Source organism: Arachis hypogaea, chromosome 4 (genome assembly GCF_003086295.3).
Source record: "Arachis hypogaea cultivar Tifrunner chromosome 4, arahy.Tifrunner.gnm2.J5K5, whole genome shotgun sequence".
In the NCBI taxonomy this organism is placed as follows: Eukaryota; Viridiplantae; Streptophyta; class Magnoliopsida; order Fabales; family Fabaceae; genus Arachis; species Arachis hypogaea.
This window is the reverse complement of record NC_092039.1, coordinates 79,222,233-79,237,029: the sequence shown is the minus strand read 5'-3', so window position 1 is coordinate 79,237,029 and position 14,797 is coordinate 79,222,233. Positions and strand designations below refer to the sequence as shown.

General features: G+C 32.4%; 1 protein-coding gene across 1 annotated transcript; it reads right to left on the bottom strand.

Annotated features, from left to right (window-relative positions):
- Nucleotides 1–7,704: 7,704 nt before the first annotated feature.
- Nucleotides 7,705–12,698, bottom strand: LOC112796866 (uncharacterized). The gene is made up of 5 exons (XM_025839524.2): nucleotides 12,028–12,698; nucleotides 11,808–11,910; nucleotides 8,037–8,162; nucleotides 7,899–7,959; nucleotides 7,705–7,810 (listed from the first exon to the last, which is right to left on the bottom strand). Exons 1-4 carry the CDS (start codon nucleotides 12,174–12,176, stop codon nucleotides 7,900–7,902), a joined length of 438 nt encoding a protein of 145 aa, XP_025695309.1. The 5' UTR covers nucleotides 12,177–12,698; the 3' UTR covers nucleotides 7,705–7,810; nucleotide 7,899.
- Between the last annotated feature and the right edge of the window lie 2,099 nt (nucleotides 12,699–14,797).

Below are 14,797 nucleotides of genomic sequence, written 5' to 3'. Positions count from 1 at the left end.
TAGAGTCCAGCTGTCCTTGATGTTGACAGATGTCCTTTTCTTTCTTTTCTTCTTTTGCCAACACATAGCCATTTGATTTCTGAATGGTGCCATGAGGAGTGTTAGTTCTTTTCATGGCTGAAGCTTTGCTGGTCTTGGACTGAGGCAACATAAGCTTGGGCATTTGGGCCTGTTACACTAAAACACACATTAAACAATATTGGACTTTTCAACCCAATTAAATGTTTGTCATCATTAATCAACCCAAAATCAAACTAGGCTCAACAAAAGCAAAACATATAAACCAAAACAAAGTCCCGAGAACAAAGAATCTTCACAAATCTAGAAGTCTCCAGCATGCCTCAGTGGGAAACCTCACGTCCTGCATCTGAAAACCACAAAATCCGCATGGGTGAGAACCAGAGGTCCCCAGCATGGTAACAGCTTCCACATATATAATACATAATAATAGAGGAAAGCCGAAGGCAATCCTAGAACTTCCTCCAGATAATATCAAAGCTTATAAACAAGCTAAACCATAAAGGGCATCTGACTAAAGATCCTTCAGTCTAACTAATACTTCCCTTTCCAATTCCTTCAGACCTCCCAACCACCATCAGGAGTATAATGTAGCAAACATAGTTATATCAAACAAGAGATATACAAATAGGAACAGATAAGGCATTTAGACAATTAGCAAGTAAAATGCAGTCAAATAGGCAATCTCAAACAATTCATATAGTATGCATATGATGAATGCCTGTCCCTAGTGGCTGATGATATCATCTGTCGGTTATAGAGCCAACCGACAAGTCCTGGTAACTAACCATTGGACTGTCCCTCTGTCGCTCATCCCCAACTCAAGTTATACTCATCATAAACTTGATCATAATCATGATCTATATCCATCACCTTCACTGGTGAATATTTACGGGGGCGAGCTCATCCGGGGCTTTCACAGTGCCCGGCCACCCTTACGACATAGGGTCAAAAGAGATTCGAGTCTCAACCTGGAGCACATGGTGGCTAGCCACTGCTTCCTTCCAGGGAAACTCTCATCTCCAATAGTGGAAGTGCAACATTCACAATTCATTCAACAGCATATATGCATTTATACATAGCCATAATCATGGCTCCGCCGTAAAACAGCAATAATCTAGCCATCTGGCTCACGGTTAAATCCATAACCAGCCATTCAGCTCACGGTTAAATCCATAACCAGCCATTTTATTAACAATCATGTCCCTTCGGCCCATGGCATAACAAGCACTTCCACCACCATCCTCCGCCTCTCACATAATCATCTTTGATCCTCATTGATCATTCATTTTTCCCTTGCTTCACTCGCAAGTTACCACATCCCCTAGCTCCTTTTCTAATAGCTAGGCATATCTTAATGATTTAAGACATAAGTGGTGAGATCGGAGGCTTAGAAGTATGAGATTTGACTTTTAAAACTCAAAAATCAACTTTGGGATGAAAATAGGGCCACGCGTACGCGCATTCCATGCGCACGCGTGGATGGCCACAAAACTCATCGACGCGTATGCGTCATGCACGCTAACACGTGGATTGAAAATTAGCCAATCGACGCGCACGCGTCAGCCACGCGTACGCGTGGGTACTCTCGTGCCCTAGGCACAAAACTGGCACAGTTCAGGCACAACCCTCTGGAAAATGGCTGGGCATTGGGTGCAGCACATCGGCGCGCCCGCGCACACCACGCGCATGCGTGGATGGCATTTTTTGAAAGAACGGCGCGCACGCGCCGAGTGCGCCTACGCGCGAGGGGTCATTCTGCTAAAATTTTCTATGTTAAAAGCTGCAGAATTCACAGATTCAAACCCCAATCTTCCGACGGACATAACTTTCTCATTTTAACTCATTTTTCACCCGTTCTTCGAATGACATGGACATCCCGGATCGAATTTCATTTTTAAACAGATTTGGCACAAAACGGAGATCAGTAGTCCAAGTTATGTCCCATCAAAGTATGCCCAAAAACTATATTTTTATACAAAACCACAAAGTGCCATTTTCAAAATAAGCAATTTTCAACTCTTTTCAAAATCAATCAAAACATGCCAATTTCATCCCTTTTCTTTGAAATCAACCAAAACATATCAAATTCAATATCAAGCCTCCTCAACTCACACATTGACACATTACCACAATTTACAAAATTACTATCCCATCATTTTAACCCACTTCCCCCAAGTGGCTCAAACTCAAACACATTGACATATCATATACTCTTCCTCATGCCAATTTTCAATAACACCAATTCCAATAAATCATCATTGTACACAATCAATGTCATACTCACCATCAACATGGTTCAATCCACAATTCAACCATAACTAATCATCAAGCATATATCACAACATGCATATTTCTCATACATCATACCATCAAGGCATCAATGATCATCATCACATATATGACCACATCATATATTTCAACCATCCAACAACATCAACAATTCAATGCCTATCTTAGGGCCTCTAGCCTAAGTATTTCCTACCACATTACATATTAGATACGAGAAACCGAGACCATACCTTAGCCGATTTCCCAAGCTCAACCGGAGCACTTCCAAACCACTTTTTCCTCAAACTCTCAAGGCCTCAATACTTCCAAGAACAGATTTTTCACCACCAAATCCCTTTTCAAGCTTTTCAAAGTCACCAATCAAGCTCTAACATTCACACATACACAACCTAAGCCACAATCATCACACCCATACACAACATCTCAAAACTCAAACATCATAGAACCACAAATTACACTAGCGTTGAGAATCTTACCACACCCAAGGTCCAAGGAGACAAGATTAACCTTCTCCTTCAAGAGAGTTGGGTCCTATAACATCAAAGAGCCCAAAATCTCAATATTTTTGCTCATGAAACTCGAAAATAAGGCTGGAAATTCGAAGATCAAACTGTGGCTTACCTCAAGATTAATTGTATGGGTTTTGTAGAGCTTTCCGCGATGAACGCGTGGCCGCAAACGGTGCGGCAATCGGAGCTCTAGATCAAAAGTTATGGTAGTTTAAAGATCAACCAAGGGAGAGAACTTGAAAGAGTGTTCTTCCCTTCCTCTCCACCATTTCAGCGTGTGTGTGTGTTTAATGAGGAGAGAGAGTGCTGAAAACTAGAGTTTTGGTTTAGTTTAGTTGGGCCAAGGGCCCACTTTGGGTTCGATTGGCTCGGTTTGGCCCGTTCGGTCCAATCTTGGTCCGAATTCTATAAAATTGGTACCGAAATTCTCGTCTCAATCTCTTCTATCACATTTAGCCACAAAAATCACATTTTGGGCTTTCTAGAATAAATTCTCATTTATGAGTTAATTAGCCGTTAATTAACCGGGTCTTACAGCGAACAAATGAGATGACTATTCAACCAATCCAAATTGATTAAAACAAATATTAATTATATTTAATATATTTAAATTGTAAAGTATTTATAATAATAATTACTATAGATATTTTTCACTTAAATTTTAATAAAAAAAATTATATAATTTTATGTATTATTCCGTGTAGAATATGGAACCTACACTAGTTAAAGAATAATTCTCCACATCCAAACAATTTTAATATCCAAGTTCATCCATATTATTTGAGTTCGCGCTTCTTTTTTTCATTTTCTTCCCCCTTGCACTTTTTCTTCTTCACTCCGGATACTACGTATTCTTCTTCTCCTCTTTTTTATTATTTTTCAATTTCGTTACCGTCATCGCTAACAACACCTCCTCCTCCTCCTATTGAAATTTCATCTATTTCTTCTTTTTTATCCTTCTCCTCCATCATCATCATCATCATCATCATCATCATCATCATCATCATCATCATCATCATCATCATCATCATCATCATCATCATCATCAACAACGTTATCGTTATTATCTTCTTCTAATATATATCGTCGTTATCGTTATCATCGAATTTTTGTCATATTGATGACATTGTTTGATCCAAAATTGATTTGGATGGATTTTTGTTCAAAATTGACTTGTTTGTGAATTCAAATTTATATAATGGACAATTTTCGGTTCATTTGGTATTATACAATGGTTTCGTTTTGATAATATTTTTAGGTCATTCGATACGCAGGTGTTTCTGAATTCGAATTTATATAAAGAAAAATTTTCAGTTCATTTGGTATTATACAATGGTTTCGTTTTGATAATATTTTCGATTCTGAAATTATTTAATCACATGACCATAGAAAATCAGAATCAATAAAGATGTTAGCAAATGTTGGTGTTATTGATAATGACGATAATGATGATGAAGGAAGAAGAAGAAAAAGAAGGATCGGAGGAGATCAAAGAAATTCAAATAAAAAAGAAACAAGAGGAGGATAAGAAGGAGAAGGAAGAGGAGGAGATGTAGGGACGAACTTACGTAATATTATGGGGGGCACTTGCCCCACTCTTATTTCATTTTTTTTAAATATATATATATATATATATATATATATATATATATATATATATATATATATATATGCTTTCATTTTAAATTTTAAATGACTCCACTATACATAAATTTAGCCCAATTATTTAAAGACCCAAACTTATTTTATCTTTCTATCATTTTAACTATTAGTTAACCTAATCAAATTTAGTCTTCTTCCATTCTCAAATCTCAGCCGTCACCACTCCTTCATTCTCTTAAACCCTTTTCTTAGTTTCATATTTTTAACTTTTTTTATTTCTTTTCTAGTAGTCATCTTCTCTTTATCAAAAGATAAATTTCAAATTCTCTATTTTTTTATAACTCTCTATGACTTTATGTATCTTTCAATTGTATTGGTTATCTTTTTCATATTTTCAATTGCAAATTTTAATTCAAGCAATTATAATTTAGGTATTAATCTAATTTTTTATTCTCTTCATGAATTTATATATTTTATTTTATCCTCAATTTAGTGATCCTTATTATTTATTTGTTTATCTTTCGTTCTATTTTATTATACGTAACTATGTTGTTTATAAATTTATAAAGTCAATTAATCAATTTATTAATTTAGAATATATATTTTTTATTTTTTGAAATATTAATAGAAAAATATTTTAAAAACTATTTTTGTTCTATTTTATTATATGTAATTTTTGGCTTCTTTTTGTATTCGAATAATTAATGTGTATTTTTATTTTTTTAAATTTAGATTAATATATCTTTTGATAATAATATATATTATTTTTGAAGAAAAAGGAGAAAGCGAAGGAGAAAAAAGAGGAGGAAAACGAAGTCCCACATAGTATAAACTAAATAACTTGATTACTTGATTGTATAAATCACTTGAATGTGTAATAGACCTCAAAATTAAAATGATTAATTAATTAATTAAACTCTAAATAAGTATGTCAAAGCAACACAAGCTACAAAAATAAAAGAAATCAAGCCAACAAAAATAGAAAGATATGAAAATAACACATGCTGAACAACTAATTTTATTAGGTTATAATGCTCCTCATCTTCGTCCTTTCAGTTAGTGGTATGAATTCATATTTTAAATACTGCTAGCTTCAATTCAAATGTTAAATTTAGTTATGAATTAATTTTAAAAATATAAGTTAGAATTCATAATACAACATTTTAATTACTTAGTATAATCATTTCTCCCTTTACATATTTACGTTTTAGTAATTATCTAAAATTTTTCTGTATTTAATTTCTTTAATGACAATTAATGTTCACAAGATTTCAGAAATCAATTTTGTTATAAAAAATTTGTGTGAATATATAAATGACAAGATTATAGACACTACTGAATTATAAAATTTTTTCACTGTCATATTCAACTGAAATAGTTTGGCTAGGAAAAAATGTGAGTTTTATTCAATTAGATTTAATTTGTATTATTTTATATCAGATATATTTATATACAGTTTTATTGTTATTTAATTTTGTTTACAAATTTTAGAAAAGAAAGATACAGGCCACAATTAGGAGGGATTTGACGTCTCGATTCATGTATTTTTTTAAGAGAAAGAATAACTTATTTGATCACATGTTTTAGTGTTAAGCGCAACGTTCATAACTTTAATATTATACATTATGAATTTGTGGTCAATTTTGACCAACGTACCGAGATGCACAAGCTTCTAAAATTAAGTATCCCATAACATAGGTTGTCAGTTTTGCTAGAGGGACATTGTTTAATTGTAATATAAAGTCTCGCAAAATTTTAAAAGAAAAAGAAGGAATCATTATTATACAAATATAATTTTCTGAGTTGGGCTAGAAATATTATGAAAGCTTAATGGGCCTTTGGTTTTATACTTGTCTCCTCTTTCAAGACAATCTACCGCCGGACTTTTCTTGGGAGCAACGTCCCAAGGTTGATTCGCTGTATATGTTTTTTTCGAATTTAGATTCTCTTTAAAAGATTTTTTAAAGTTTAAATTTTACAAATGTGATCTTTCAATATTTATTTTATAGGTAAAATTAAAAATAAATAGAGAGATAAATCATTTAAAGAGAGAAGATCATATTTTATCTTTTAAAATACAAATTTAAAATTTAAAAAATCTAAATTCGTTTTCCTCTGCTCTTTTATCTTTCTTTTAATGTTTTATTTAAATCAATAATTTGTTGTGGTATTATCTACTAACTATTAGTTAGTATAGATGATAAAATAATATTTCAAAATCAACTTAAAGTATATTCTTCAAATAAAATAAAAACATTTATGAAATTATTCACAATATTTATTTATTTTTTAAGAACAAAATAAAAATTTTGGATTACTTGAATGAAAATTTTCTAAACTAAAAAAGTTGGTAAAATAGTAAAGTGAGAAATTAATCACTCTTAAATTAAGATAATAGAACACATATTTTATAAAAATTACAAAATTAATGGTAATTATCTCTCTATTTTACTACTTTACCAATTTCTTCCCTTTAGAGAATCTAAATTTGGGTTACTTCACCTTGAAAATACATAACTTAATGGCCACGATACAATGCTGAGTTGGAGGCAGCGAAAAGGTGCTAACCCTGGAGCGAATAACCGATGTATTTCTCCAATATAACATGATACAATGGAGAAAAGAAATATTTTATTTAAATTATTTAAATATAATATTTATAAAAATGTGTAATATATAGCGTATTTACGCATTTATGTTAACCTTATACATCCCGGATATAGAGATACCAAAACCTAAAAAAACACAATTCGGGTATTCTATACCTAGGATACAAGCAATATTAAAATACGTGCACAAGTCGGGTGCATTGCATTCGGATAGAGCCTTAAGAAATTTTATGGCACTGTACTCGAGATACATCCATAATAAGTATGGTGGCACTGTCCTCGGGATACGTGCTTAAATAAATAGGGATCTCTGAACTCTAGATACGAAAATATCTATATATGCAACTTCGTGTGCAATCTATTCTACATTCATCTTTATGCTATCTATTCTTTCTTTCTTTCTTTTTCAAAAAAAATGGCTAGTAATCAGTTTTTTTTTTTATATAGTAGTTTATCCTAATGGAATCATGAAAAATAGTGATGAGGGAGTAATATTTGAGTGCAATTTAATTGTGATATTGCACACTTCTGTATTGATTCTCTAGATGTGCTTAAGAATGTTATCTAGATCAATATAGGAGCAATTAATCGGCTCGAAGGAGGTTAGCCGAGTAGCATATAGATTCATATCAGCGCTGTCTAGTGGAGGTTTTAAAAAAATAGGACATTTTGGGTTGAAGAAGATAAGCACATCAGTATAATGTTTGATGTACATGGTAGACCAATCTTGTCGGGTGTCATCTGTAGTAGTTAGGGATCATTGTACAGTGTCCACCAAAACTGGAAACACGCATAATACTATATTTAGTACTAGAAGAGTAATTTGTGAATAACATATGAAGATTCCAAACATCATAACTCGTCAAACCTCAAGGCATCCATCCTGCGCCGCAATCTAAGGCCTCTGTCATAATGGTTGTCCTACCAACCTGATAACCAAAAAAAATTCAGTTAGTTTTTAATATTGCACATTCTTATTATTACAACAAAAATATTAAATAACTACCTCCAAGCAAGAGAAAGTGTGAGAATGTCGTATCCGACAAGACAGAAAGTCGGGAACCTGTGGTAGATCCACGACATAACTAACGGTATGTACTCGATAATATCCATCATATCCTGTCAGGCAGCGCTGCACAATGAATAATAGGTGTGAGACAGCATTTCAGAACCCCATGACAACTGTATGCAACTATCAAAGTCCTCCAGAAGCGGCAGCTGTCTGAGAGGGACAAGGTTGGTTGACTTGTCTGTAAACAAGTATCTCCCGGTCAATATAAGTAAGTAACATCTGGTATACTGGAGGAGAGTAGCCTCATTAGCCCTCGGACTGGGGTGTTGGCTTATCATTGAGCAAATTTACAACCCACTACCATGTGGGGTGTCTATGAAATTGCTGAAAATCTCTAGTGCAGTCGCCTATCGAGTCATCATTTGTGCGCAATCCAATATGATATGCCACATCCTGGAATGTAATGGTGACCTCACCCTACGAAAGGTGGAAAGTATGGGTCTTTGGTCTCCAACACTCTATAAATACAGAGAGTAAGATATTGTCGAAGATGAAATCTCTTAACTCTACTGTATGTCCAAACTCAGCCTCTCTTATATAAGGTAGTAGTACATCAGGCGACGGAATCCCCAAAATCACACGATGGGTCAAAGCATCCGAGATGACTTTACAACAACTATTTATTAAACTTCTAAAACTTATTGCCTATTGCGTTTAATATTGCTTTACAATAAAATAATTATGAATGTAACTTAATTAAATTTAATTAAATAAGTGAATGCATATGATTATATAACTATATATAAGAGAATTTATTATTTACTTAATAATATAATTTAATTAAATTTAAGCATCACTCATTAACAATTTAATGCACAGGAGAACATATTTAATAATTGATTAACAAATAAAAATTATAATGCACAAGAGAATATATTATTTAATTAAGAATAACAAATAAAAATTATAATTATTTTATAATAAACTAACACAACAAATAAAATTTATATCATATATACCTAATCAAATTCTAATCGTCTACTATTCCAACAAATCTCATCCAAGTAAATACTAAAATCTAATTAACTAATTAACCAAAAGCTAAATAAATCAAAACATATTAACTAATTCCCTATTAAAAATAAGAGATACATAAACTGACCTCAAAATTCAATGCTTCAACCACATGTCAGGTTGCATTCAGTCTTTTAATATTTTTTATCAAACGTAAACCCTCTCATCTAGTTATGTATGCTTTTAAAATTAACCAAAACTCTAAAAATCTGAAATGACACAATGGATCTCGGCTACACACTCCTTATATAGTATTATAATGTATACTTTTCCATTAAGGGCATATCTCGGGTACACAATACCCGATTTTTGCCTTCTGAATATATCCTGGTAGCACCCGGGTTATGTGACATTCTTATTATTAGAATGTTACGTTTACGGCTATGCCACTCTGATAGCAAAAATATTACGACGAATTTTATATACTTAATAATAAAATAGGAGTCTTTAATTCAAAATTGTATCGCTGTTTTCTTTGAAAACTGAAAGTTCTTTTTCACTTTTTACAAACATGCATATACATATATACAAAACTTCTTACAAAAGCAACTTACAAATATATACACACATATCATTGCAATTCTGACTCTTATCCCTCTTACAAGAATGTAGTAAAAATAATAAGGACGAGAAAAAATAATAACTAAAAATATAAAAAATAAACGTCCAAATGCTTAGTAGAATCAATAAAGCCTTCCTCTTCCATTTTCTAAAAATGTTGGATGTAGGGGTGAGAACATAACCACACAGTCTCATCATAGAAGTTTTAGAATTGTCATAAGAAGATATTTAAAAGAAAATTATTTTCAAATGTAGTGATCATCGCTTTGTCTTATGAATCTTTTTTAAAACCAACCGTCAGTTATCTGAAAATCCAAATTCATATTTTGAATTTAAAAAAGACAATCAAACATAATATCAAAAGGGTATCATTACATACCAGAGGATCATACTAACCAAACTTACCACCGATTCATCCAAACACAGCCTCCAGCCTAAATATAACAAAATCTCAGCCTCCAGCCCAACACAAATCAACTCACGACCTTCGATCCAACACAAAATCAAATCAAGGCCTCCAACCCAAAGCATAATCAAATCACCACTCAAACCACCATATTGCGAACCAACAAGTCACAATCGCAAGTAATAAAATTCAAACACAATCAAGAGCAATTACAGCAAGTACGGCAATTGGCAGTTATATAGAAATATTCACATAGGCAACCAAATGCAATATTCACACCCAAACAATGTCACATAGATGCGAATGATGCATGCCTATCCTATGACCAATGAGCTCATCTGTTGGTTATACAGCCAAACCCGACATGTTCGGTAGTGAACCCTAGATAATCCCTCAATGCGCGCATCCCGAAGAGGTATTCATTTTCCTTGGAGGAATTATCTGGAAAGGTCTAAGTGTACGACCAAATCTTGCGGCGGAGGTCAACAAAGTCTCAAATCTCAACTCAGAGCAAGTGGGGCAAACCACTGCATCTACCCAGGAAGTCTCAATCTCAACCTGGAACAAGTGGCGCGAACCACTGTGTTTAGCCAGGGAGTCTTAAATCCCATTCTCAACCCGGAGCAAGTAGGACGAACCACACCCTTGCATCTACCGAGGGAGTTCCAATCAAACATAATCAAATATAACCAAAAATCGAATTAATAATATAGAATCAAAGCGGAGGGAATCCTTAACCTTCTATCCAACTCCCCGGTGCGATAAGAGAGGGAATTCTCAACCTTATCTTTAATTGGAATCAATTCAATAAAACTTGTTTCCATTCAATCTAGTACCCAAAACATATTTCTTTTCATTTCTTTAGTTCGAGACTTTCCCAAAAAGACTTAACAATTATTTCGTTTCACCAAATCTAAAGTCCTAAATTATCTTCAATAATCCATTTCTTCAATTCCATTTGAAATACTCAAAAGCATAACTCTTAAATCACTTTTGATTTTAACCAAGTACCTAAAACCACTTTTCACTTCATTCTCAAGTTCAACTTTAAAGTATTCCCAAGGTTCTCAACCTTTATTCCATAATTCTTGAAAATCTCAATTTAACATAACTATAAAAGTCACGTTTTATTTAAAACAAGTTTTTAAAATCAATTTTAATTTCATTTCTAAGTTTAAAACATTCTGTTGCGACAAATCAAATTCAAATTCTTTAAATTCACTAAAACATACAAAACATACTCTTTTCTTTAGTAAAATCAAAATCAAATAAAATGGTTCTTTAATCAAATTAACCAAAATAAAACTTCCAACTTCTCATAAAATTTTGCCAACATCTCTTCTAAAACTCAGAATTTGCCACTCTTCTTGGGTCCCAACCAAACCATTTTTCAAATTCTTCTCAACCATTTCCAAAATCAAACCAATTCCAATATCAATTCATTTCCAAATCTCAAATCATTTTCAAATATCAAACCAATTTCAATATCAAATTGTTTCTAACATAAATTCACTTTTCAGTATAAGTATTCAAATAAACTTTCTAAATCAATTTTCATCAACAACCACACGCCAACTTAAACAATCAATAATTCAATCACATCCATTCAAAAACAAATTAGTTTAATCTATCACACTCACATAAACACAAAAATATATTTTTTTCGTCAATATCTATTTATAACAACTCTATGATATAAAATAAGTTTTAAGAAAAATTTCTACCTCGATTACGACTCGGGTATGTGACAAAATCCTCTTTCTGCTAGCCTGCAACAGCGGCAGCCGCAACCACAGCTCTACTACGCTTCCACAACAACAACAGCAACTCCAAACATGACATGCAATAACCGAAATTCAACCCTATTGCAATAACACCGCAAAAATCCCAGCAATATATAACTGAACAACCACTAAAAAGGATTTTCGGAGCAAACCAACTTACTGTACCAAGAAGAAACAAAGATCAGAGTAATTGCGGCTCCAATGGCTGACTCCAATAGCGTTTCTCGACGAGGACAATGTCATTTTTCTGCGACAGAGGTGCGGTAACGTAGCTGCAGCGACGGCGGTGGTGAACGGCTCCCCTTCCATTGCGTCTTCTTTTCCCTCAGCCTAGTTCAGTGACGGGTCTAACCCCACCATGAAGGCGACGGTCCCCTACACCCACAATAGTGATGGTGGCAGCTTCTAACGACGGTGACAATGGCGGCTTCCTCGCGTTCTGCCTCCCTCTCTCGAGCTCTCTCCTCTCTCTCAACAATGGCAACAAACTCCACGACTCCAGGGGGCGGTAATGTACATGGTGACATGGCTTGATGGCACTGGCGGCAACGAGACGCGACGACACGTTCTCTCTCTCTCTCTGTCTATCTCTCTCTTACTCTCTCCCCTTGTCACGTCGTCCTCATCTTCTCCTTTCTGCAGCAGTGTCGACGGCAGCGGTAGCAGTGACACTCATCGGCGGCGTCTCCGTCTTTTTCTTCTCTGCTCTCTCTCTTCTCCGTGAGTGTGGGTGCATTTTTGTGTGTGTAAGGATGATGGTGAGGATTATGGTGCTGAGGGGAAAAAAGGGGTAGCGGCTGAGTGTTTGAATCAGTGTTAATGAGAGTGTGTGCGTAGTTTTAGGATAGGGTTTCTTTAAATTAAAATAGGTAAAGGTAGTGTAGTAATTTTATTAAAAATAAAAGAATAGAGTAATAATTTAAAATTAAATTAAATACAAAATAATTATTTTTAAAATATTATTTTATCATCAATTAAAAGTCTGAATATTTAAATTAAAGAACATAAAATTTTCGTTATTTTTTAATTATTAAAATTTTAAATTATAAATAAGAAATTGTTCCATTTATAGATAAAAATTTTTAAAAATATTTTATTATTTAATTTTTAAAAATTTGAGGTCTTATGGGTTGTACTTTGCTTCCATGTTTTATATCTAAGATATAGTGTACTTGGAATATTTGTTTAACGTGCTTTTGGGCACTGTATTTAAAATATAATTGTTTATAGATAAACGTAAATAAACTATAGATTACATATTTTCGTAAATATTATATTTAAATAATTTAAATTAAAAAATCTTAGAGAAAAGTAGGGGAGAAATTGAGGGAAAAAATTTTGAGAATAAAAATATTTTAAAAATAAAGAATAAAAAAACATATTCAGATAATTGTATAATAAACATTTTAGTATAAAAATTTTGTTCGAACATATAAAAATATGCTGAAATATATAATAAAAATAATAATAAAATATATTTTTTGTTTTTGAATCTGTCAAAATTTTTAAAATATTTATAAATTTTATTCCAAATTTTTTTAATTTGTATTAAATTTATCCAAACAGTTAAATTTTTAAGAAACTTAAAACTAATCTATCAATAATGCTTGATAAAGAAGAGTTAGTGATAGAATTTTATGTTTGATTTATTTGTATTGAAAATTATTCTTATGAAGTTGTAGTTAAATTAGTTTTAACCTTTTTAAAAAATTAATTATTAGAGATATATTTAATATAAAACAAAATTTTATAGGACAAAATTAAAATAAAATAAAAGTAAGTAGAATATGGAGCAGGGAGGCGCTCCTGCTTCTACCCGCCCTATTGATATCTCTAGTTGCCCCTTCTAGTTTTGTCACTGTTGTCATACTATCCGTTGTTAATCTATTCTCGTGCCATCATTGATCGGTTATTGTCGCTTAATTTTCATAGTCGATCTTCTTTTGTTGTCGTTAATGTGCTCATCACCGTTGTTGTGCTCTATCGTCACTTTATGGTGTTTTCTTTCTTCTTTGATTTAACTCGTTGATTAGGCTTGGTCTAAACTCTAAATTTAGTTTAGACTTAGTTTTAATATAGCCTAAAAATGTTAAATTTTCATCAGTTTATAATTATTAAGAGTTTAAAAATTTGACATGGTCAACATTTAAGATTGATTTCCCACCAAAACAAACTTAATTTTTCCCTATCAATATAGGCTGCTATTTTAAAGTTTTGAAGACATACATACATTTTCAATTGGAGATATTGTGATGAGTGATGACCAAAAGTCATCTTGTTTATTTAAACTTTGTTGAGTCTGAAAAAGATTTTATAATTTATTGTGATGACAAATAATAATTTAATTTAAATAATTAATGAATTATATTTTGATTGATTATGCTATAAAATTTTAGATTTTGGATTAGTATTAATGCTGATTTATTTAGAAAGAATCAACTATTAAGAACAATATTTGAAGAAATTATGAAAAAAAATTTGCAGCTGCCCAAAGAAAAAAAAGAATAAAGTCTTTATGGAGAATTATTTGCTGCAATAGTTAGAAAAGAGCCAAGGTTTAGATATAAAAAACAGAATCAATTTTGAAGAGACTAAGGGAGAACAATTCAAAAATCACTGCACAATTGAGTGTCTTTTTTCTTCATTTTAGTTTGTATTTGATATTTTGTATTTGATATTCAATTTTTGAGTTTTCTTAATACTAAGAACAAGGCATATGATTATTTGAGAGAATATTTTAAAAAAGCCTATGAACAATAAGTCATAAATTAGAAAGAAAATACAACATAGTTTTAGTTTGTTCCCGTCTTGGTTTGTTCTATTTTAGAGAGTTTGTTTAGTCTGGGAATCAGTTTGCGAAGCATGATATAATGTTTTATTTGTCTTGGTGTTAAACTGGTATGATTTGTTTATCTTTGTCTTTGTCTTAA